This window comes from Salvelinus fontinalis, unplaced genomic scaffold (genome assembly GCF_029448725.1).
Source record: "Salvelinus fontinalis isolate EN_2023a unplaced genomic scaffold, ASM2944872v1 scaffold_0085, whole genome shotgun sequence".
In the NCBI taxonomy this organism is placed as follows: Eukaryota; Metazoa; Chordata; class Actinopteri; order Salmoniformes; family Salmonidae; genus Salvelinus; species Salvelinus fontinalis.
This window is the reverse complement of record NW_026600294.1, coordinates 465,495-490,884: the sequence shown is the minus strand read 5'-3', so window position 1 is coordinate 490,884 and position 25,390 is coordinate 465,495. Positions and strand designations below refer to the sequence as shown.

The window sequence follows — 25,390 nt, the reverse complement described above, 5'->3', positions numbered from 1 at the left end:
CCTGAAGTACCTGTTCACACAAATGCCAAGCACTGGTAAGTCAACCAGCCAGCCAGTCAACCAGCCAGTCAACCAGCCAGTCAACCAGCCAGTCAACCAGCCAGTCAACCAGCCAGTCAACCAGCCAGTCAACCAGCCAGTCAACCAGCCAGCCAGCCAGTCAACCAGCCAGCCAGTCAACCAGCCAGCCAGTCAACCAGCCAGCCAGTCAACCAGCCAGTCAGTGAACCAGCCAGTCAGTGAACCAGCCAGTCAGTGAACCAGCCAGTCAGTCAACCAGCCAGTCAGTCAACCAGCCAGTCAGTCAACCAGCCAGTCAGTCAACCAACCAGCCAGCCAGCCAGTCAACCCGCCAGTCAACCCGCCAGTCAACCAGCCCGTCAGGCAGCCAGTCAACCAGCCAGTCAGTCAGTCAATCAGTCAACCAGCCAGCCAGCCAGCCAGCCAGTCAACCAGCCAGCCATCCAGTCAGCCAACCAGTCAGCCAGCCAGTCAGTCAGCCAACCAGTCAGCCAGCCAGTCAGTCAGCCAACCAGTCAGCCAGCCAGCCAGCCAGTCAGTCAGCCAACCAGTCAGCCAGCCAGTCAGTCCACCAGCCAGCCAACCAGCCAGCCAACCAGTCACCACTCCATACATTCTAATGAGCAGTACTAGTCAATGTTGTTCATGGTATCTGTTTATCAGGATGGGGTCAACACAATTTGAACTTTTTAAATATTTTTAGTTGTTGTTGAAAAATCCATAATTGAGGGGTGTGTACCTGCGGACATGTTGTTAGGATATTGTTGTGTCGGGAGTTTCACCGAGTGTTATTTTTAAACTTCGGGTTGAGGTTTTATTATACGGGGACACAATGCCCATTGATCAACATCTCAGCACCTTAACTACGGTGTGACGGTGTTTCCGGGTGGAAGTACAGTATGAACAGCACCTTAACTACAGTGTGATGGTGTTTCAGGTGGAAGTACAGTATGAACAGCACCTTAACTACGGTGTGACGGTGTTTCCAGGTGGAAGTACAGTATGAACAGCACCTTAACTACGGTGTGACGGTGTTCCCAGGTAGAAGTACAGTATGAACAGCACCTTAACTACGGTGTGACGGTGTTTCCAGGTGGAAGTACAGTATGAACAGCACCTTAACTACGGTGTGACGGTGTTTCCAGGTGGAAGTACAGTATGAACAGCACCTTAACTACGGTGTGATGGTGTTTCCAGGTGGAAGTACAGTATGAACAGCACCTTAACTACGGTGTGATGGTGTTTCCAGGTGGAAGTACAGTATGAACAGCACCTTAACTACGGTGTGACGGTGTTTCCAGGTGGAAGTACAGTATGAACAGCACCTTAACTACGGTGTGACGGTGTTTCCAGGTGGAAGTACAGTATGAACAGCACCTTAACTATAGTGTGACGGTGTTTCCAGGTGGAAGTACAGTATGAACAGCACCTTAACTATAGTGTGACGGTGTTTCCAGGTGGAAGTACAGTATGAACAGCACCTTAACTATAGTGTGACGGTGTTTCCAGGTAGAAGTACAGTATGAACAGCACCTTAACTACGGTGTGACGGTGTTTCCAGGTGGAAGTACAGTATGAACAGCACCTTAACTACGGTGTGACGGTGTTTCCAGGGGGAAGTACAGTATGAACAGCACCTTAACTACGGTGTGACGGTGTTTCCAGGTGGAAGTACAGTATGAACAGCACCTTAACTATGGTGTGATGGTGTTTCCAGGTGGAAGTACAGTATGAACAGCACCTTAACTGCGGTGTGACGGTGTTTCCAGGTGGAAGTACAGTATGAACAGCACCTTAACTACGGTGTGATGGTGTTTCCAGGTGGAAGTACAGTATGAACAGCACCTTAACTACGGTGTGACGGTGTTTCCAGGTGGAAGTACAGTATGAACAGCACCTTAACTACGGTGTGACGGTGTTTCCAGGTGGAAGTACAGTATGAACAGCACCTTAACTACGGTGTGGCGGTGTTTCCAGGTGGAAGTACAGTATGAACAGCACCTTAACTACGGTGTGACGGTGTTTCCAGGTGGAAGTACAGTATGAACAGCACCTTAACTACGGTGTGACGGTGTTTCCAGGTGGAAGTACAGTATGAACAGCACCTTAACTACGGTGTGACGGTGTTTCCAGGTGGAAGTACAGTATGAACAGCACCTTAACTATGGTGTGACGGTGTTCCCAGGGGGAAGTACAGTATGAACAGCACCTTAACTACGGTGTGACGGTGTTTCCAGGTAGAAGTACAGTATGAACAGCACCTTAACTACGGTGTGACGGTGTTTCCAGGTGGAAGTACAGTATGAACAGCACCTTAACTACGGTGTGATGGTGTTTCCAGGTGGAAGTACAGTATGAACAGCACCTTAACTACAGTGTGACGGTGTTTCCAGGTGGAAGTACAGTATGAACAGCACCTTAACTACGGTGTGATGGTGTTTCCAGGTGGAAGTACAGTATGAACAGCACCTTAACTACGGTGTGACGGTGTTTCCAGGTGGAAGTACAGTATGAACAGCACCTTAACTACGGTGTGGCGGTGTTTCCAGGTGGAAGTACAGTATGAACCTTAACTACAGTGTGACGGTGTTTCCAGGTGGAAGTACAGTATGAACAGCACCTTAACTACAGTGTGATGGTGTTTCCAGGTGGAAGTACAGTATGAACAGCACCTTAACTACGGTGTGACGGTGTTTCCAGGTGGAAGTACAGTATGAACAGCACCTTAACTACGGTGTGACAGTGTTCCCAGGTGGAAGTACAGTATGAACAGCACCTTAACTACAGTGTGACGGTGTTTCCAGGTGGAAGTACAGTATGAACAGCACCTTAACTACGGTGTGACGGTGTTTCCAGGTGGAAGTACAGTATGAACAGCACCTTAACTACGGTGTGACGGTGTTTCCAGGTGGAAGTACAGTATGAACAGCACCTTAACTACGGTGTGACGGTGTTTCCGGGTGGAAGTACAGTATGAACAGCACCTTAACTACGGTGTGACGGTGTTCCCAGGTGGAAGTACAGTATGAACAGCACCTTAACTACGGTGTGATGGTGTTTCCAGGTGGAAGTACAGTATGAACAGCACCTTAACTACGGTGTGATGGTGTTTCCAGGTGGAAGTACAGTATGAACAGCACCTTAACTACGGTGTGACGGTGTTCCCAGGTGGAAGTACAGTATGAACAGCACCTTAACTACGGTGTGACGGTGTTCCCAGGTGGAAGTACAGTATGAACAGCACCTTAACTACGGTGTGACGGTGTTCCCAGGTGGAAGTACAGTATGAACAGCACCTTAACTACGGTGTGATGGTGTTTCCAGGTGGAAGTACAGTATGAACAGCACCTTAACTACGGTGTGACGGTGTTTCCAGGTGGAAGTACAGTATGAACAGCACCTTAACTACGGTGTGACGGTGTTTCCGGGTGGAAGTACAGTATGAACAGCACCTTAACTACGGTGTGACGGTGTTCCCAGGTGGAAGTACAGTATGAACAGCACCTTAACTACGGTGTGATGGTGTTTCCAGGTGGAAGTACAGTATGAACAGCACCTTAACTACGGTGTGACGGTGTTTCCAGGTGGAAGTACAGTATGAACAGCACCTTAACTACGGTGTGGCGGTGTTTCCAGGTGGAAGTACAGTATGAACAGCACCTTAACTACAGTGTGACGGTGTTTCCAGGTGGAAGTACAGTATGAACAGCACCTTAACTACAGTGTGATGGTGTTTCCAGGTGGAAGTACAGTATGAACAGCACCTTAACTACGGTGTGACGGTGTTTCCAGGTGGAAGTACAGTATGAACAGCACCTTAACTACGGTGTGACAGTGTTCCCAGGTGGAAGTACAGTATGAACAGCACCTTAACTACAGTGTGACGGTGTTTCCAGGTGGAAGTACAGTATGAACAGCACCTTAACTACAGTGTGACGGTGTTTCCAGGTGGAAGTACAGTATGAACAGCACCTTAACTACGGTGTGATGGTGTTTCCAGGTGGAAGTACAGTATGAACAGCACCTTAACTACGGTGTGACGGTGTTTCCAGGGGGAAGTACAGTATGAACAGCACCTTAACTACGGTGTGACGTTGTTTCCAGGTGGAAGTACAGTATGAACAGCACCTTAACTACGGTGTGACGGTGTTCCCAGGTGGAAGTACAGTATGAACAGCACCTTAACTACGGTGTGACGGTGTTTCCAGGTGGAAGTACAGTATGAACAGCACCTTAACTACGGTGTGACGGTGTTTCCAGGGGGAAGTACAGTATGAACAGCACCTTAACTACGGTGTGACAGTGTTCCCAGGTGGAAGTACAGTATGAACAGCACCTTAACTACAGTGTGACGGTGTTTCCAGGTGGAAGTACAGTATGAACAGCACCTTAACTACGGTGTGATGGTGTTTCCAGGTGGAAGTACAGTATGAACAGCACCTTAACTACGGTGTGACGGTGTTTCCAGGGGGAAGTACAGTATGAACAGCACCTTAACTACGGTGTGACGGTGTTTCCGGGTGGAAGTACAGTATGAACAGCACCTTAACTACGGTGTGACGGTGTTCCCAGGTGGAAGTACAGTATGAACAGCACCTTAACTACGGTGTGACGGTGTTTCCAGGTGGAAGTACAGTATGAACAGCACCTTAACTACGGTGTGACGGTGTTTCCAGGGGGAAGTACAGTATGAACAGCACCTTAACTACAGTGTGACGGTGTTCCCGGGTGGAAGTACAGTATGAACAGCACCTTAACTACGGTGTGACGGTGTTTCCGGGTGGAAGTACAGTATGAACAGCACCTTAACTACGGTGTGACGGTGTTTCCAGGTGGAAGTACAGTATGAACAGCACCTTAACTACGGTGTGACGTTGTTTCCAGGTGGAAGTACAGTATGAACAGCACCTTAACTACGGTGTGACGGTGTTTCCAGGTGGAAGTACAGTATGAACAGCACCTTAACTACGGTGTGACGGTGTTTCCAGGTGGAAGTACAGTATGAACAGCACCTTAACTACGGTGTGACGGTGTTTCCAGGTGGAAGTACAGTATGAACAGCACCTTAACTACGGTGTGACGGTGTTTCCAGGTGGAAGTACAGTATGAACAGCACCTTAACTACGGTGTGGCGGTGTTTCCAGGTGGAAGTACAGTATGAACAGCACCTTAACTACAGTGTGACGGTGTTTCCAGGTGGAAGTACAGTATGAACAGCACCTTAACTACAGTGTGATGGTGTTTCCAGGTGGAAGTACAGTATGAACAGCACCTTAACTACGGTGTGACGGTGTTTCCAGGTGGAAGTACAGTATGAACAGCACCTTAACTACGGTGTGACAGTGTTCCCAGGTGGAAGTACAGTATGAACAGCACCTTAACTACAGTGTGACGGTGTTTCCAGGTGGAAGTACAGTATGAACAGCACCTTAACTACGGTGTGATGGTGTTTCCAGGTGGAAGTACAGTATGAACAGCACCTTAACTACGGTGTGACGGTGTTTCCAGGGGGAAGTACAGTATGAACAGCACCTTAACTACGGTGTGACGTTGTTTCCAGGTGGAAGTACAGTATGAACAGCACCTTAACTACGGTGTGACGGTGTTTCCAGGTGGAAGTACAGTATGAACAGCACCTTAACTACGGTGTGACGGTGTTTCCAGGTAGAAGTACAGTATGAACAGCACCTTAACTACGGTGTGACGGTGTTTCCAGGTGGAAGTACAGTATGAACAGCACCTTAACTACGGTGTGACGGTGTTTCCAGGTGGAAGTACAGTATGAACAGCACCTTAACTACGGTGTGACGGTGTTCCCAGGGGGAAGTACAGTATGAACAGCACCTTAACTACGGTGTGACGGTGTTTCCAGGTGGAAGTACAGTATGAACAGCACCTTAACTACGGTGTGACGGTGTTTCCAGGTAGAAGTACAGTATGAACAGCACCTTAACTACGGTGTGACGGTGTTTCCAGGTGGAAGTACAGTATGAACAGCACCTTAACTACGGTGTGATGGTGTTTCCAGGTGGAAGTACAGTATGAACAGCACCTTAACTACGGTGTGACGGTGTTTCCAGGGGGAAGTACAGTATGAACAGCACCTTAACTACGGTGTGACGGTGTTTCCAGGTGGAAGTACAGTATGAACAGCACCTTAACTACGGTGTGACGGTGTTTCCAGGGGGAAGTACAGTATGAACAGCACCTTAACTACGGTGTGATGGTGTTTCCAGGGGGAAGTACAGTATGAACAGCACCTTAACTACGGTGTGACGGTGTTTCCAGGTGGAAGTACAGTATGAACAGCACCTTAACTACGGTGTGACGGTGTTTCCAGGTGGAAGTACAGTATGAACAGCACCTTAACTACGGTGTGACGGTGTTTCCAGGTGGAAGTACAGTATGAACAGCACCTTAACTACGGTGTGACGGTGTTCCCAGGTGGAAGTACAGTATGAACAGCACCTTAACTGTAGTGTGACGGTGTTTCCAGGTGGAAGTACAGTATGAACAGCACCTTAACTACGGTGTGACGGTGTTCCCAGGTGGAAGTACAGTATGAACAGCACCTTAACTGTAGTGTGACGGTGTTTCCAGGTGGAAGTACAGTATGAACAGCACCTTAACTACAGTGTGATGGTGTTTCCAGGTGGAAGTACAGTATGAACAGCACCTTAACTACTGTGTGACGGTGTTCCCAGGTGGAAGTACAGTATGAACAGCATTCTGGACGTTCACATCAGACGCTTCAACAAGATGTGGTCGTGGTCCAACATCAGGAAGCACCGCTGCACTCTGAAGGCCTACAGGGCAGCCTACAAGGCCAAACTACTCACAACGCAGGGTAAAGTCAGAGAGGACCAAGAGAAACTGATACAGGACCTGGAGAAGAGCCTGGACGTCTTCAACATCACCTTAGCCCGGCAACAAGCACAGATGGAGGTTTGTATAATATCTGTTAAACCCGTTAACCAAGAGTCATCTTCTGTATATTACTGGGTTTTTAGAAACCAGGTCAATGGGGGGTTTTGTGGAGGGTTCTCCCCATGGACCTGTGTCTGAACTGGCTCTCTCTCCCTCTTCCTGTCTCCCTCCTCCTGTCTGTCTCCCTTCATCCTCCTCCTGTCTCCCTCCTCCTGTATACCTCCTGTCTGTCTCCCTCCTCCTCCTGTCTGTCTTCATCCTCCTCCTGTCTGTCTTCATCCTCCTCCTGTCTGTCTCCCTCCTCCTCCTGTCTGTCTCCCTCCTCCTCCTGTCTGTCTCCCTCCTCCTCCTGTCTGTCTCCCTCCTCCTCCTGTCTGTCTCCCTCCTCCTCCTGTCTGTCTCCCTCCTCCTCTCGTCTCCCTCTTCCTCCTGTCTCTCTCCTCCTCTCTCCCTCCCCCTCCTGTCTCACTCCCTTCTCCTGTCTCTCTCCTCCCTCCTGTCTCCCTCCTCCCTCCTCCTGTCTCTCTCCTCCCTCCTCCTCCTGTCTGTCTCCCTCCACCCTCCTCCTGTCTCTGTCCATCCCTTTTGTCTATCTCTCTCCCTCCTCTCTCCCTCCTCCTGTCTCTCCCTCTTCCTCTCTCTCTCTCCCTCCTCCTCCTGTCTCTCTCTCTCTCCCTCCTCTCTCCCTCTTCCTGTCTCTCCCTCCCTCCCTCCTCTTGTCTCCCCCTTGTCTCTCTCCCTCCTCCTCCTCTCTCCCTCCCTCCTCTTGTCTCTCTCCCTCCTCCAGGTGATCCGGTCAGGGCAGAAGGTGGTAACTAAGAAGGCTGTGACGGGACAGAAGCAGGGAGGAGGGTTTTTCAGCAGCTTCTTTGGAAGGAAGGATGGGAAGAAGAAAGAGCAGGAACAGGAAACCCAGGAGGAAGAGAGTGAGTACTCCTCCTTCATCACTCACTCACTCACTCACTATCAGGAACAGGACACGAATGAACAGGACATCAAGGATAAGGAGAGTTAGTGGTTCATCAGTCTCCTCAAATACACAAGCTATCACCTAACCCTCAAGAGACTAACAACCAGCTAACCCTCAAGAGACTAACTAACGACCAGCTAACCCTTGAGACTAACGACCAGCTAACCCTCAAGAGACTAACGACCAGCTAACCCTCAAGAGACTAACAACCAGCTAACCCTCAAGAGACTAACTAACGACCAGCTAACCCTTGAGACTAACGACCAGCTAACCCTCAAGAGACTAACTAACGACCAGCTAACCCTCAAGAGACTAACAACCAGCTAACCCTCAAGAGACTAACTAACGACCAGCTAACCCTCGAGACTAATAACCAGCTAACCCTCAAGAGACTAACGACCAGCTAACCCTCAAGAGACTAACTAACAACCAGCTAACCCTCAAGAGACTAACTAACGACCAGCTAACCCTCAAGAAACTAATAACCAGCTAACCCTCAAGAGACTAACTAACAACCAGCTAACCCTCAATAGACTAACTAACGACCAGCTAACCCTCAAGAGACTAACTAACAACCAGCTAACCCTCAATAGACTAACTAACGACCAGCTAACCCTCAAGAGACTAACCAACAACCAGCTAACCCTCAAGAGACTAACTAACGACCAGCTAAACCTCAATAGACTAACCAACAACCAGCTAACCCTCAATAGACTAACTAACAACCAGCTAACCCTCAATAGACTAACTAACGACCAGCTAACCCTCAAGAGACTAACCAACAACCAGCTAACCCTCAAGAGACTAACTAACGACCAGCTAACCCTCGAGACTAACTAACGACCAGCTAACCCTCAATAGACTAACTAACAACCAGCTAACCCTCAATAGACTAACTAACAACCAGCTAACCCTCAAGAGACTAACCAACAACCAGCTAACCCTCAAGAGACTAACCAACAACCAGCTAACCCTCAATAGACTAACGACCAGCTAACCCTCAATAGACTAACTAACAACCAGCTAACCCTCAATAGACTAACTAACGACCAGCTACCCCTCAATAGACTAACTAACAACCAGCTAACCCTCAATAGACTAACTAACGACCAGCTAACCCTCAAGAGACTAACTAACGACCAGCTAACCCTCAAGAGACATACTAACGACCAGCTAACCCTCAATAGACTAACAAACAGCTAACCCTCAAGAGACTAACTAACGACCAGCTAACCCTCAAGAGACTAACTAACGACCAGCTAACCCTCAAGAGACTAACTAACGACCAGCTAACCCTCAAGAGACAAACTAACAACCAGCTAACCCTCAATAGACTAACAAACAGCTAACCCTCGAGAGACTAACCAACAACCAGCTAACCCTCGAGAGACTAACGACCAGCTAACCCTCAAGAGACATACTAACGACCAGCTAACCCTCAATAGACTAACAAACAGCTAACCCTCAAGAGACTAACCAACAACCAGCTAACCCTCGAGAGACTAACGACCAGCTAACCCTCAAGAGACAAACTAACAACCAGCTAACCCTCAAGAGACTAACTAACAACCAGCTAACCCTCAAGAGACAAACTAACCAACAACCAGCTAACCCTCAAGAGACTAACCAACAACCAGCTAACCCTCAATAGACTAACTAACGACCAGCTAACCCTCAATAGACTAACTAACAACCAGCTAACCCTCAATAGACTAACTAACGACCAGCTAACCCTCAATAGACTAACTAACAACCAGCTAACCCTCAATAGACTAACTAACGACCAGCTAACCCTCAAGAGACTAACTAACGACCAGCTAACCCTCAATAGACTAACAAACAGCTAACCCTCAAGAGACTAACCAACAACCAGCTAACCCTCGAGAGACTAACGACCAGCTAACCCTCGAGACAAACTAACGACCAGCTAACCCTCAATAGACTAACAAACAGCTAACCCTCAAGAGACTAACCAACAACCAGCTAACCCTCGAGAGACTAACGACCAGCTAACCCTCAAGAGACAAACTAACAACCAGCTAACCCTCAAGAGACTAACTAACAACCAGCTAACCCTCAAGAGACAAACTAACTAACGACCAGCTAACCCTCAAGAGACAAACAAACTGACGACCAGCTAACCCTCAAGAGACAAACAAACTGACGACCAGCTAACCCTCAAGAGACTAACTAACAACCAGCTAACCCTCAAGAGACTAACTAACGACCAGCTAACCCTCAAGAGACTAACTAACTAACAACCAGCTAACCCTCGAGAGACTAACTAATAACCAGCTAACCCTCAATAGACTAACTAACAACCAGCTAACCCTCAAGAGACTAACAAACAGCTAACCCTCGAGAGACTAACAACCAGCTGACCCTCAAGAGACTAACTAACGACCAGCTAACCCTCAAGAGACTAACTAACTAACGACCAGCTAACCCTCAAGAGACTAACTAACGACCAGCTAACCCTCAATAGACTAACTAACAACCAGCTAACCCTCAATAGACTAACAAACAGCTAACCCTCAATAGACTAACGACCAGCTAACCCTCAAGAGACTAACTAACTAACGACCAGCTAACCCTCAATAGACTAACGACCAGCTAACCCTCAATAGACTAACTAACGACCAGCTAACCCTCAATAGACTAACTAACGACCAGCTAACCCTCAAGAGACTAACAAACTAACAACCAGCTAACCTTCAAGAGACTAACTAACTAACAACCAGCTAACCCTCAAGAGACTAACTAACTAACGACCAGCTAACCCTCAATAGACTAACAAACTAACGACCAGCATTCTCAATCCTCTGTCCTCAATGAGAGACATGGCTCCAGTATATTGTGTTTTAGACTTGGAGTTCTGATCTCAGAGCAGGTCCCCTTTTTTCCATGTGACCTTTTTCACGATGACGTAAAAGGTCAAACTGATGTTAGATCTGCCCTCCTACTCTGAGATTCTTGATGAATACGGGCCCTGATCGTCCTCACGTGGAACGCCAGGGAACACAGTGATTGGTGTTCTGTATGTTTGACCATCATTGATTGGTGTTCTGTGTGTTTGACCGTCATTGAATGGTGTTCTGTATGTTTGACCATCGTTGATTGGTGTTCTGTATGTTTGACCATCGTTGATTGGTGTTCTGTATGTTTGACCGTCATTGATTGGTGTTCTGTATGTTTGACCATCGTTGATTGGTGTTCTGTATGTTTGACCATCGTTGATTGGTGTTCTGTATGTTTGACCATCGTTGATTGGTGTTCTGTATGTTTGACCATCGTTGATTGGTGTTCTGTATGTTTGACCATCGTTGATTGGTGTTCTGTATGTTTGACCATCGTTGATTGGTGTTCTGTATGTTTGACCATCGTTGATTGGTGTTCTGTATGTTTAACCCTCCCCTTTTTAGGTACAGGCATTGAAGAGTTGATGTCTGCTGATGAGAAGGCTAAACTCTACACGGCCATCGGATACAGTGGTAGCTCTCACAACCTGGCCTTACCCAAGCAGGTATGTGTCTGTTTCTGTGTTGGTACTGACAGCCCCCTGACAAACAAAGCCCGTTTACACCTGTTTCTGTGTTGGTACTGACAGCTCTCTGAGAAACAGCCCGTTTACACCTGTTTCTGTGTTGGTACTGACAGCTCCCTGACAAACAAAGCCCGTTTACACCTGTTTCTGTGTTGGTACTGACAGCTCTCTGAGAAACAGCCCGTTTACACCTGTTTCTGTGTTGGTACTGACAGCTCCCTGACAAACAAAGCCCGTTTACACCTGTTTCTGTGTTGGTACTGACAGCTCCCTGACAAACAAAGCCCGTTTACACCTGTTTCTGTGTCTGTTTCTGTGTGTTTATTCCCCTGTGTGCCTCTCTGTGCCCTCCAGTACGTGGCGGTGGTGGTGACCTTCAAGCTGTTCCGTACGTCCATCACGGTGAGGGAGGAGCCCAACATACCAGAGATCCTGAAGATTCAGATGATCGACCTCAGCACCACCGTCTCCCAGAGACCCGGGGCTCAGGCCATCAAGTGGGTCTCTTTTCTTCCTCTTCCTTTCCCTAATCACAACCTGGTTCCTCCTGATTCCTGCTTATGTAACAGTTTAACTTTACGTCCGTCCCCTCGCCCCGACCCGGGCGCGAACCAGGGACCCTCTGCACACATCAACAACGGTCACCCACGAAGCATCGTTACCCATCGCTCCACAAAAGCCGCGACCCTTGCAGAGCAAGGGGAACAACTACTTCAAGGTCTCAGAGCAAGTGACGTAACCGATTGAAAGGCTATTAGCGCGCACCACCGCTAACTAGCTAGCAATTTCACATCCGTTACACTTACAAGCAAAAAAGTCAAACAGGAAGTAACAGTGAGGCGCTCCATACGGAAGTGGTCCGTTACTACAGGACTGGTTCGCTTGCACAGAGTGGAATACGTTCCCAGGATTCATCCCATGGCATTGAGGAGTTTACCACCGGCCCCAATTATTAAGTGCATCGGCGATGTCGTCTCCAGTAACCGTTCGTACATATCCCAACCAGAAGCCATGGATTACAGGCAACATCCGTACTGAACTAAAGGCTAAAGCTGATGACTTTCAAGGAGCGGGTCACTAATCCAGATGCTTATTATAAATCCCGCTACGCCGTCCAATGAACCATCAAACAGGCAAAGCATCAATACAGGACTAAGATTGAATCCTAATACACCGGCTCTGATGCTCGTCGGATGTGCCAGGGCTTGCTAACTGTCACAGAATACAAAAAGGGAAACCCAGCCGCAAGCTGCCCAGTGACGCGAGCCTACAAGACGAGCTAAATACGTTCTTTGCTCACTTCGAGACAAGCAACACTGAACCATGCATGAGAGCACCAGCTGTTCGAAACGTCTGTGTGATCACGCTCTCCGTAGCCAATATGAGCAAGACTTTTAAACAGGTTAACATTCACAAGGCTGCAGGGCCAGACGGATTACCATGACGTGTACTCAGAGCATGTGTTGACCAGATGGCAAGTGTCTTCACTGACATTTTCAACCTCTCCCTGACCCAGTCGGTAATACCTACATGTTTCAAGCAAACCACCACAGTCCCATCAACAAACTAACATGGTCCAAACACACCAAGACAGTCGTGAGTTCACATACTCACAAAAGGTTTTTGTGTTGTCACAAAAAATGCATTTGTGTTGTCAAAGCAAGAACACACGAGAGAAAACATTAAGGAACATTTTATACAACTGTTGATTAACTATTGATCTCTCTCCTCTCCTCTCTATCCACTCCTCTCTCTATCCCCTCTCCTCTCTCTCTCTCCCCTATATCCCCTCTCCTCTGTCCTCTCCTCTCTATCCCCTCTCCTCTCGCCTCTCCTCTCTATCCCCTCTCCTCTCTCCTCTCTCTCCTCCCCTCTCCTCTCTCCTCTCTCCTCTCTCCTCTCTCCTCTCCTCTCTATCCCCTCTCCTCTCTCCTCTCCTCTCTATCCCCTCTCCTCTCTCCTCTCCTCTATCTTCTCCTCTCTCCCCTCTCTCCCCTATCTATCCTCTCCCCTCTATCCCCCTCTCCTCTCTCTCCCCACTCTATCCTCTCCCCCCTCTCCCCCCACTCCCCCCACTCCCCCCACTCTCCCCACTCTCCCCACTCTATCCTCTCCCCACTCTATCCTCTCCCCTCTCTATCCTCTCCCCTCTCTCTCCTCTCTCTCCTCTCTTCTCTCTCCTCTCCCCTCTCTCTCCTATCTATCCTCTCCCCTCTCAATCCCCTCTATCCCCTCTCCTCTCTCCTCTCCCCTCTCTCTCCTCTCCTCTCCCCTCTCTATCCTCCCTCTCCCCTCTCTCCCCTCTCTCTCTCCTCTCCTCCCCTCTCTCCCCTATCTATCCTCTCCCCTCTCAATCCCCTCTATCCCCTCTCCTCTCTCCTCTCCCCTCTCTCTCCTCTCCTCTCCCCCCTCTATCCTCTCCTCTCCCCTCTCCTCTCCCCTCTCTCTCTATCCTCTCCTCTCCCCTCTCTCTCTATCCTCTCCTCTCCCCTCTCCTCTCCCAGGGTGGAGGCAGCGTTAGAGCACTGGTACGTAACAGGGTTGGAACAGCAGGGAGCTGTCCCCTCTCTCATAGCGTCAGTAGGGGACTCCACCTCCTCTCTGCTCTCCATCCTGTTTGAAGTCAACCCAGAGGACAGTGTTGCAGAGCAGCTGCTCAGAGTCCACTCCCAGCCTGTAGAGGTCATCTATGACTCGGTGTGTATGGGTTTTACACACCCTCACTCACTTATTTCCCTGTCTCACTCCTGTCTGCTGCTATCATCTCTCCCATCTAAGGACCTCCCTTTAACCCAGAGAGACTCAGAAATTAAAGCTGACAATGTGGAATCTCTCTCTGTCTCTCTGTCTCTCTGTCTCTCTCTGTCTCTCTCTGTCTCTCTCTGTCTCTCTCTGTCTCTCTCTGTCTCTCTCTGCCTCTGTGTTACTCTGTGTCTCTCTCTGTCTCTCTCTGCCTCTCTGTCTCTCTCTTATTTATATATGATTAAGCCTCATTAATGATGTCATTAATGGTAACAACCTGCCCTATGAAGTCCTGTCTTTAACCAAGTAGTGCAGGTCACTCCTTCTCCAATGTATTAATGGCTGTTATTGCTAATATTTCATGTTACATATTACCATGTTTATTCTCCATGCATGTGGTCTATATACAGTTTGTACATGTATTCAAATTCACACTGTATAGTACGTTACTATCCTGCCCTTTGTGGAGTCACTAAAGTCACTGGTCACTAAAGTCACTGGTCACTAAAGTCACTGGTCACTAAAGTCACTGGTCACTAAAGTCACTGGTCACTAAAGTCACTGGTCACTAAAGTCACTGATCACTAGTCACTAAAGTCACTGGTCACTAAAGTCAAGTCTTGTGTGTGTCTGTCAGCTGACAGTGAACAGCATGGCAGAGTTCTTTCAGACGGGGAAATAAACGTGTGTGTGTGTGTGTGTGTGTGTTTCTCTCTGTCAGCTGACAGTGAACAGCATGGCAGAGTTCTTTCAGACGGGGAAGGGAGTGGACCTGGAGGTGCTGACGTCAGCTACTCTCTCCAAGCTGGAGGAGATCAAGGACAAGACAGCCACTGGTGGGTACAGGAAACAGGAAACACTTTATGACAGCCACTGGTGGGTACAGGAAACAGGAAACACTTTATGACAGCCACTGGAGGGTACAGAGAAACAGGAAACACTTTATAACAGCCACTGGTGGGTACAGGAAACAGGAAACACTTTAATACAGCCACTGGTGGGTACAGGAAACAGGAAACACCTTATGACAGCCACTGGTTGGTACAGGAAACAGGAAACACTTTATGACAGCCACTGGTGGATACTGGAAACAGGTAACACTTTTTAACAGCCACTGGTGGGTACAGGAAACAGGAAACACTTTGACAGCCACTGGTGGGTACAGAGAAACAGGAAACACATTACGTATGTGTTCATAAAGCTTCTATAACTGCTACATAAGATGTTATTACAGCCGTCATAGGCATAGTCAAACACACAGTGCCAGGTAGATGTTTATCTCTGGCTGGTTCTATATTATCTACATTATCTAACATCTATTGATGATTGTTGTGTCCGCTGTGCAGGTCTGTCTCACATCATTGAGACCCGGAAGGTTCTGGACCTGAAGATTGACCTAAAGCCTTCATACCTGCTGGTGCCTAAGTCTGGCTTCTACCACGCCAAGTCTGACCTGATGATCATAGACTTTGGTAGTCTACAGGTGAGAGCAGACGGGTAGTCTACAGGTGAGAACAGACGGGTAGTCTACAGGTGAGAGCAGACGGGTAGTCTACAGGTGAGAACAGACGGGTAGTCTACAGGTGAGAGCAGACTGGTAGTCTACAGGTGAGAGCAGACGGGTAGTCTACAGGTGAGAACAGACTGGTAGTCTACAGGTGAGAGCAGACGGGTAGTCTACAGGTGAGAACAGACGGGTAGTCTACAGGTGAGAACAGTCTACAGGTGAGAACAGACGGGTAGTCTACAGGTGAGAACAGACGGGTAGTCTACAGGTGAGAACAGACTGGTAGTCTACAGGTGAGAACAGACGGGTAGTCTACAGGTGAGAACAGACGGGTAGTCTGCAGGCGAGAGCAGACGGGTAGTCTACAGGTGAGAACAGTCTACAGGTGAGAACAGACGGGTAGTCTACAGGTGAGAACAGTCTACAGGTGAGAACAGACGGGTAGTCTACAGGTGAGAACAGACGGGTAGTCTACAGGTGAGAACAGACTGGTAGTCTACAGGTGAGAACAGACGGGTAGTCTACAGGTGAGAACAGACGGGTAGTCTGCAGGCGAGAGCAGACGGGTAGTCTACAGGTGAGAGCAGACGGGTAGTCTACAGGCGAGAGCAGACTGGTAGTCTACAGGTGAGAGCAGACGGGTAGTCTACAGGCGAGAGCAGACTGGTAGTCTACAGGTGAGAGCAGACGGGTAGTCTACAGGTGAGAACAGACAGGTAGTCTACAGGTGAGAGCAGACGGGTAGTCTACAGGTGAGAGCAGATGGGTAGTCTACAGGTGAGAACAGACTGGTAGTCTACAGGTGAGAACAGACAGGTAGTCTACAGGTGAGAGCAGACGGGTAGTCTACAGGTGAGAGCAGATGGGTAGTCTACAGGTGAGAACAGACTGGTAGTCTACAGGTGAGAACAGACGGGTAGTCTACAGGTGAGAACAGACGGGTAGTCTACAGGTGAGAGCAGACGGGTAGTCTACAGGTGAGAGCAGACGGGTAGTCTACAGGTGAGAGCAGATGGGTAGTCTACAGGTGAGAACAGACTGGTAGTCTACAGGTGAGAACAGACTGGTAGTCTACAGGTGAGAGCAGACGGGTAGTCTACAGGTGAGAGCAGACTGGTAGTCTACAGGTGAGAACAGACTGGTAGTCTACAGGTGAGAGCAGACTGGTAGTCTACAGGTGAGAGCAGACTGGTAGTCTACAGGTGAGAGCAGACTGGTAGTCTACAGGTGAGAGCAGGCGGGTAGTCTACAGGTGAGAGCAGACTGGTAGTCTACAGGTGAGAGCAGGCGGGTAGTCTACAGGTGAGAGCAGGCGGGTAGTCTACAGGTGAGAGCAGACTGGTAGTCTACAGGTGAGAGCAGACGGGTAGTCTACAGGTGAGAACAGACGGGTAGTCTACAGGTGAGAACAGACAGGTAGTCTACAGGTGAGAACAGACAGGTAGTCTACAGGTGAGAACAGACAGGTAGTCTACAGGTGAGAACAGACAGGTAGTCTACAGGTGAGAACAGACAGGTAGTCTACAGGTGAGAACAGACAGGTAGTCTACAGGTGAGAACAGACAGGTAGTCTACAGGTGAGAACAGACAGGTAGTCTACAGGTGAGAACAGACAGGTAGTCTACAGGTGAGAACAGACAGGTAGTCTACAGGTGAGAACAGACAGGTAGTCTACAGGTGAGAACAGACAGGTAGTCTACAGGTGAGAACAGACAGGTAGTCTACAGGTGAGAACAGACAGGTAGTTTACAGGTGAGAACAGACAGGTAGTCTACAGGTGAGAGCAGACGGATAGTCTACAGGTGAGAGCAGACAGGTAGTCTACAGGTGAGAGCAGACAGGTAGTCTACAGGTGAGAGCAGACAGGTAGTCTACAGGTGAGAACAGACGGATAGTCTACAGGTGAGAACAGACGGATAGTCTACAGGTGAGAGCAGACAGGTAGTCTACAGGTGAGAGCAGACAGGTAGTCTACAAGTGAGAACAGACGGATAGTCTATATGTGAGAACAGACGAGTAGTCTACAGGTGAGAGCAGACGGGTAGTCTACAGGTGAGAGCAGACGGGTAGTCTACAGGTGAGAGCAGACGGGTAGTCTACAGGTGAGAGCAGACGGGTAGTCTACAGGTGAGAGCAGACGGGTAGTCTACAGGTGAGAGCAGACGGGTAGTCTACAGGTGAGAGCAGACGGGTAGTCTACAGGTGAGAGCAGACGGGGTAGTCTACAGGTGAGAGCAGATGGGTAGTCTACAGGTGAGAACAGACTGGTAGTCTACAGGTGAGAACAGACTGGTAGTCTACAGGTGAGAACAGACAGGTAGTCTACAGGTGAGAGCAGACTGGTAGTCTACAGGTGAGAGCAGACGGGTAGTCTACAGGTGAGAGCAGACGGGTAGTCTACAGGTGAGAACAGACAGGTAGTCTACAGGTGAGAACAGACTGGTAGTCTACAGGTGAGAGCAGACGGGTAGTCTACAGGTGAGAACAGACTGGTAGTCTACAGGTGAGAGCAGACTGGTAGTCTACAGGTGAGAGCAGAATGGTAGTCTACAGGTGAGAGCAGACGGGTAGTCTACAGGTGAGAGCAGACGGGTAGTCTACAGGTGAGAGCAGACGGGTAGTCTACAGGTGAGAGCAGACAGGTAGTCTACAGGTGAGAGCAGACAGGTAGTCTACAGGTGAGAGCAGACAGGTAGTCTACAGGTGAGAACAGACGGATAGTCTACAGGTGAGAACAGACGGATAGTCTACAGGTGAGAGCAGACAGGTAGTCTACAGGTGAGAGCAGACAGGTAGTCTACAAGTGAGAACAGACGGATAGTCTATATGTGAGAACAGACGAGTAGTCTACAGGTGAGAGCAGACGGGTAGTCTACAGGTGAGAGCAGACGGGTAGTCTACAGGTGAGAGCAGACGGGTAGTCTACAGGTGAGAGCAGACGGGTAGTCTACAGGTGAGAGCAGACGGGTAGTCTACAGGTGAGAGCAGACGGGTAGTCTACAGGTGAGAGCAGACGGGTAGTCTACAGGTGAGAGCAGACGGGGTAGTCTACAGGTGAGAGCAGATGGGTAGTCTACAGGTGAGAACAGACTGGTAGTCTACAGGTGAGAACAGACTGGTAGTCTACAGGTGAGAACAGACAGGTAGTCTACAGGTGAGAGCAGACTGGTAGTCTACAGGTGAGAGCAGACGGGTAGTCTACAGGTGAGAGCAGACGGGTAGTCTACAGGTGAGAACAGACAGGTAGTCTACAGGTGAGAACAGACTGGTAGTCTACAGGTGAGAGCAGACGGGTAGTCTACAGGTGAGAACAGACTGGTAGTCTACAGGTGAGAGCAGACTGGTAGTCTACAGGTGAGAGCAGAATGGTAGTCTACAGGTGAGAGCAGACGGGTAGTCTACAGGTGAGAGCAGACGGGTAGTCTACAGGTGAGAGCAGACGGGTAGTCTACAGGTGAGAGCAGACGGGTAGTCTACAGGTGAGAGCAGACGGGTAGTCTACAGGTGAGAGCAGACGGGTAGTCTACAGGTGAGAGCAGACGGGTAGTCTACAGGTGAGAGCAGACGGGTAGTCTACAGGTGAGAGCAGACGGGTAGTCTACAGGTGAGAGCAGACAGGTTCTAGAATAATGACGGCAACAACACCCTATTGTTTTATTGTGTCATAATTTTAAAGGTGTGTGTGTGTGTGTGTGTGTGTGTGTGTGTGTGTGTGTGTGTGTGTGTGTGTGTGTGTGTGTGTGTGTGTGTAGCTGGTGAGTGTGGACCAGGGGAACCCCCAATCACCCAGTTTCAGTTCCCTGGATGAGATTATGGACCGTGCCTACGAGAAGTACTCACTGGAGCTACGCAGTGTCCAGGTCCTTTACAGCAAGTCAGGTACACACACACACACACACACACCGGGGTTTCCGTTAGCCGGTAATAGCCAATACAAAAAAATGAAAAGCAGATAAATATAATTGTCTCCGGGAGAAGGAAATAGAAGATCCCATTGTGAAATAATAATACATTTGAGCCTGTTGATTGATGGGAGGAATATGAGTGGATGTAGAGAGAGAGGGGCTGCTACAGCTGATCATACAGCGGGGCTGCTACAGCTGATCATACAGCGGTGCTGCTACAGCTGATCACACAGCGGTGCTGCTACAGCTGATCACACAGCGGAGCTGCTACAGCTGATCACACAGCGGGGCTGCTACAGCTGATCACACAGCGGAGCTGCTACAGCTGGTCACACAGCGGAGCTGCTACAGCTGATCACACAGCGGGGCTGCTACAGCTGATCACACAGCGGTGCTGCTACAGCTGATCACACAGCGGAGCTGCTACAGCTGATCACACAGCGGTGCTGCTACAGCTGATCACACAGCGGAGCTGCTACAGCTGATCATACAGCGGCGCTGCTGCAGCTGATCACACAGCGGTGCTGCTACAGCTGATCACACAGCGGTGCTGCTACAGCTGATCACACAGCGGGGCTGCTGCAGCTGATCATACAGCGGCGCTGCTGCAGCTGATCACACAGCGGTGCTGCTACAGCTGATCACACAGCGGTGCTGCTACAGCTGGTCATACAGCGGGGCTGCTACAGCTGCTCACACAGCGGTGCTGCTACAGCTGATCACACAGTGGTGCTGCTACAGCTGATCACACAGTGGTGCTGCTACAGCTGATCACACAGTGGTGCTGCTACAGCTGATCATACAGCGGTGCTGCTACAGCTGATCATACAGCGGTGCTGCTACAGCTGATCACACAGCGGTGCTGCTACAGCTGATCACACAGCGGTGCTGCTACAGCTGATCACACAGCGTGGCTGCTACAGCTGATCATACAGCGTGGCTGCTACAGCTGATCATACAGCGGTGCTGCTACAGCTGATCACACAGCGGTGCTGCTACAGCTGATCATACAGCGGTGATCACACAGCGGTGCTGCTACAGCTGACCATACAGCGGTGCTGCTACAGCTGATCACACAGCGGTGCTGCTACAGCTGATCATACAGCGGTGCTGCTACAGCTGATCATACAGCGGTGCTGCTACAGCTGATCACACAGCGTCGCTGCTGCAGCTGATCATACAGCGGTGCTGCTGCAGCTGATCATACAGCGGTGCTGCTACAGCTGATCATACAGCTGCTACAGCTGATCATACAGCGGTGCTGCTACAGCTGATCATACAGCTGCTACAGCTGATCACACAGCGGTGCTGCTACAGCTGATCATACAGCTGCTACAGCTGATCATACAGCGGTGCTGCTACAGCTGATCATACAGCTGCTACAGCTGATCACACAGCGGTGCTGCTACAGCTGATCATACAGCTGCTACAGCTGAGCACACACAGCGGTGCTGCTACAGCTGATCATACAGCTGCTACAGCTGATCATACAGCGGTGCTGCTACAGCTGATCATACAGCTGCTACAGCTGATCACACAGCGGTGCTGCTACAGCTGATCATACAGCTGCTACAGCTGATCACACAGCGGTGCTGCTACAGCTGATCATACAGCTGCTACAGCTGAGCACACACAGCGGTGCTGCTACAGCTGACCATACAGCGGTGCTGCTACAGCTGATCACACAGCGGCAGACTGCCCGTCTGCTAAGCTGCCTTTCATAAGCCAAATCACTGAGCAACAACTCTAAATGCAATTACTTGTTTAAAAACGGTTTTGATGTCCAATATTTAAACAGAGCAACCTTTTATATTTCTTAACTGGTCACTTGAAGCGCGCTTCCCACTAGGCAGGCTTCCCACTAGGCAGGCTTCCCACTAGGCAGGCTTCAGCACGTCACACTCCTCTTTGCAACGAGCTGGAGGCAGTATGCATTTTAAGAACGTATACTTCATTGTTTGAAACCTGAATGTTTTACTACATATTATGAGGCGTGTCTTAGCTTGCTCCAAGGTGTGCTCGGTTAAATCCTACCAAACATGCAGGCAATAATTGTTTTATACAGACTTCCATATACCATGGAAACCAGTAGTCTATTGTTTTATTAAGACATATACCATTGAAACCACTAGTCTATTGTTTTATAAAGACATGTACCATAGAAACCAGTAGTCTAGTGTTTTATTAAGACATATACCATAGAAACCAGTAGTCTATTGTTTTATAAAGATATATACCATTGAAACCACTAGTCTTTTGTTTTATAAAGACTTCCATGTACCATTGAAACCACTAGTCTTTTTCTCTCATGTTCTATTGGTTTTCAACTTTATTTCATTGTCCAGTAGCCAAAGGCACAATCATATACACACTGTATTAGCACCCCATGCTAGTTGTTGCATCTCCAGATCTTCCGTATTAGCACCCCATGCTAGTTGTTGCATCTCCAGATCTTCTGTATTAGCACCCCATGCTAGTTGTTGCATCTCCAGATCTTCTGTATTAGCAACCCATGCTAGTTGTTGCATCTATAGACCTTCTGTATTAGCAACCCATGCTAGTTGTTGCATCTATAGACCTTCTGTATTAGCAACCCATGCTAGTTGTTGCATCTATATAGACCTTCTGTATTAGCAACCCACACTAGTTGTTGCATCTATATAGACCTTCTGTATTAGCACCCCATGCTAGTTGTTGCATCTCCAGACCTTCTGTATTAGCAACCCATGCTAGTTGTTGCATCTATATATCGTCTGTATTAGCAACCCATGCTAGTTGTTGCATCTCTAGACCTTCTGTATTGCAATCCACACTAGTTGTTGCATCTATAGATCTTCTGTATTAGCAACCCATGCTAGTTGTTGCATCTATAAATCTTCTGTATTAGCAACCCATGCTAGTTGTTGCATCTATAAATCTTCTGTATTAGCAACCCATGCTAGTTGTTGCATCTCCAGATCTTCTGTATTAGCACCCCATGCTAGTTGTTGCATCTATAAATCTTCTGTATTAGCAACCCATGCTAGTTGTTGCATCTATAGATCTTCTGTATTAGCAACCCATGCTAGTTGTTTCATCTATAAATCTTCTGTATTAGCAACCCATGCTAGTTGTTGCATCTCCAGACCTTCTGTATTAGCACCCCATGCTAGTTGTTGCATCTCCAGATCTTCTGTATTAGCAACCCATGCTAGTTGTTGCATCTATATAGACCTTCTGTATTAGCAACCCACACTAGTTGTTGCATCTATATAGACCTTCTGTATTAGCACCCCATGCTAGTTGTTGCATCTCCAGACCTTCTGTATTAGCAACCCATGCTAGTTGTTGCATCTATATATCGTATGTATTAGCAACCCATGCTAGTTGTTGCATCTCTAGACCTTCTGTATTGCAATCCACACTAGTTGTTGCATCTATAGATCTTCTGTATTAGCAACCCATGCTAGTTGTTGCATCTATAAATCTTCTGTATTAGCAACCCATGCTAGTTGTTGCATCTATAAATCTTCTGTATTAGCAACCCATGCTAGTTGTTGCATCTCCAGATCTTCTGTATTAGCACCCCATGCTAGTTGTTGCATCTATAAATCTTCTGTATTAGCAACCCATGCTAGTTGTTGCATCTATAGATCTTCTGTATTAGCAACCCATGCTAGTTGTTTCATCTATAAATCATCTGTATTAGCAACCCATGCTAGTTGTTGCATCTCCAGACCTTCTGTATTAGCACCCCATGCTAGTTGTTGCATCTCCAGATCTTCTGTATTAGCAACCCATGTTAGTTGTTGCATCTATAGATCTTCTGTATTAGCAACCCATGCTAGTTGTTTCATCTATAAATCTTCTGTATTAGCACCCCATGCTAGTTGTTGCATCTCCAGATCTTCTGTATTAGCACCCCATGCTAGTTGTTGCATCTCCAGATCTTCTGTATTAGCAACCCATGCTAGTTGTTGCATCTCTAGACCTTCTGTATTAGCAACCCATGCTAGTTGTTGCATCTCCAGATCTTCTGTATTAGCACCCCATGCTAGTTGTTGCATCTCCAGATCTTCTGTATTAGCAACTCATGCTAGTTGTTGCATCTCCAGACCTTCTGTATTAGCAACCCATGCTAGTTGTTGCATCTCCAGACCTTCTGTATTAGCAACCCATGCCAGTTGTTCCATCTCCAGATCTTCTGTATTAGCAACCCATGCTAGTTGTTGCATCTCCAGATCTTCTGTATTAGCAACCCATGCTAGTTGTTGCATCTTTAGATCTTCTGTATTAGCAACCCATGCTAGTTGTTGCATCTCCAGATCTTCTGTATTAGCACCCCATGCTAGTTGTTGCATCTCCAGATCTTCTGTATTAGCAACCCATGCTAGTTGTTGCATCTCTAGACCTTCTGTATTAGCAACCCATGCTAGTTGTTGCATCTCCAGATCTTCTGTATTAGCACCCCATGCTAGTTGTTGCATCTCCAGATCTTCTGTATTAGCAACCCATGCTAGTTGTTGCATCTATAAATCTTCTGTATTAGCAACCCATGCTAGTTGTTGCATCTCCAGATCTTCTGTATTAGCAACCCATGCTAGCTGTTGCATCTTTAAATCTTCTGTATTAGCACCCCATGCTAGTTGTTGCATCTCCAGATCTTCTGTATTAGCAACCCATGCTAGTTGTTGCATCTATAAATCTTCTGTATTAGCAACCCATGCTAGTTGTTGCATCTCCAGATCTTCTGTATTAGCAACCCATGCTAGTTGTTGCATCTATAAATCTTCTGTATTAGCAACCCATGCTAGTTGTTGCATCTCCAGATCTTCTGTATTAGCAACCCATGCTAGTTGTTGCATCTCCAGATCGTCTGTATTAGCAACCCATGCTAGCTGTTGCATCTCCAGATCTTCTGTATTAGCACCCCATGCTAGTTGTTGCATCTATAAATCTTCTGTATTAGCAACCCATGCTAGTTGTTGCATCTCCAGATCTTCTGTATTAGCAACCCATGCTAGTTGTTGCATCTCCAGATCTTCTGTATTAGCAACCCATGCTAGTTGTTGCATCTATAAATCTTCTGTATTAGCAACCCACACTAGTTGTTGCATCTCCAGATCTTCTGTATTAGCAACCCATGCTAGTTGTTGCATCTTTAGATTTTCTGTATTAGCAACCCACACTAGTTGTTGCATCTCCAGATCTTCTGTATTAGCAACCCATGCTAGTTGTTGCATCTTTAGATTTTCTGTATTAGCATCCCACACTAGTTGTTGCATCTCCAGATCTTCTGTATTAGCAACCCATGCTAGTTGTTGCATCTTTAGATTTTCTGTATTAGCACCCCACACTAGTTGTTGCATCTCCAGATCTTCTGTATTAGCAACCCATGCTAGTTGTTGCATCTCCAGATCTTCTGTATTAGCACCCCATGCTAGTTGTTGCATCTCCAGATCTTCTGTATTAGCAACCCATGCTAGCTGTTGCATCTTTAGATCTTCTGTATTAGCAACCCATGCTAGTTGTTGCATCTTTAGATCTTCTGTATTAGCAACCCATGCTAGTTGTTGCATCTCCAGATCTTCTGTATTAGCAACCCATGCTAGTTGTTGCATCTATAAATCTTCTGTATTAGCAACCCACACTAGTTGTTGCATCTCCAGATCTTCTGTATTAGCAACCCATGCTAGTTGTTGCATCTCCAGATCTTCTGTATTAGCAACCCATGCTAGTTGTTGCATCTATAGATCTTCTGTATTAGCAACCCATGCTAGTTGTTTCATCTATAG

General features: G+C 48.0%; 1 protein-coding gene across 1 annotated transcript in view; it reads left to right on the top strand.

Annotated features, from left to right (window-relative positions):
* Positions 1 to 6: 6 nt before the first annotated feature.
* Positions 7 to 25,390, top strand: part of LOC129842997 (intermembrane lipid transfer protein VPS13C-like) — a gene marked incomplete at its 5' end in the record, with an annotated part of 207,119 nt that continues 181,735 nt past the window's right edge. Inside the window, 9 exons of the mRNA XM_055911720.1 lie at positions 7 to 35; positions 6,726 to 6,966; positions 7,736 to 7,874; positions 11,341 to 11,441; positions 11,817 to 11,959; positions 13,967 to 14,159; positions 14,926 to 15,040; positions 15,551 to 15,687; positions 19,464 to 19,590. Of these exons, the coding sequence (XP_055767695.1) occupies positions 7 to 35; positions 6,726 to 6,966; positions 7,736 to 7,874; positions 11,341 to 11,441; positions 11,817 to 11,959; positions 13,967 to 14,159; positions 14,926 to 15,040; positions 15,551 to 15,687; positions 19,464 to 19,590 (1,225 nt within the window). The remainder of the gene's footprint in view (positions 36 to 6,725; positions 6,967 to 7,735; positions 7,875 to 11,340; positions 11,442 to 11,816; positions 11,960 to 13,966; positions 14,160 to 14,925; positions 15,041 to 15,550; positions 15,688 to 19,463; positions 19,591 to 25,390) is intronic.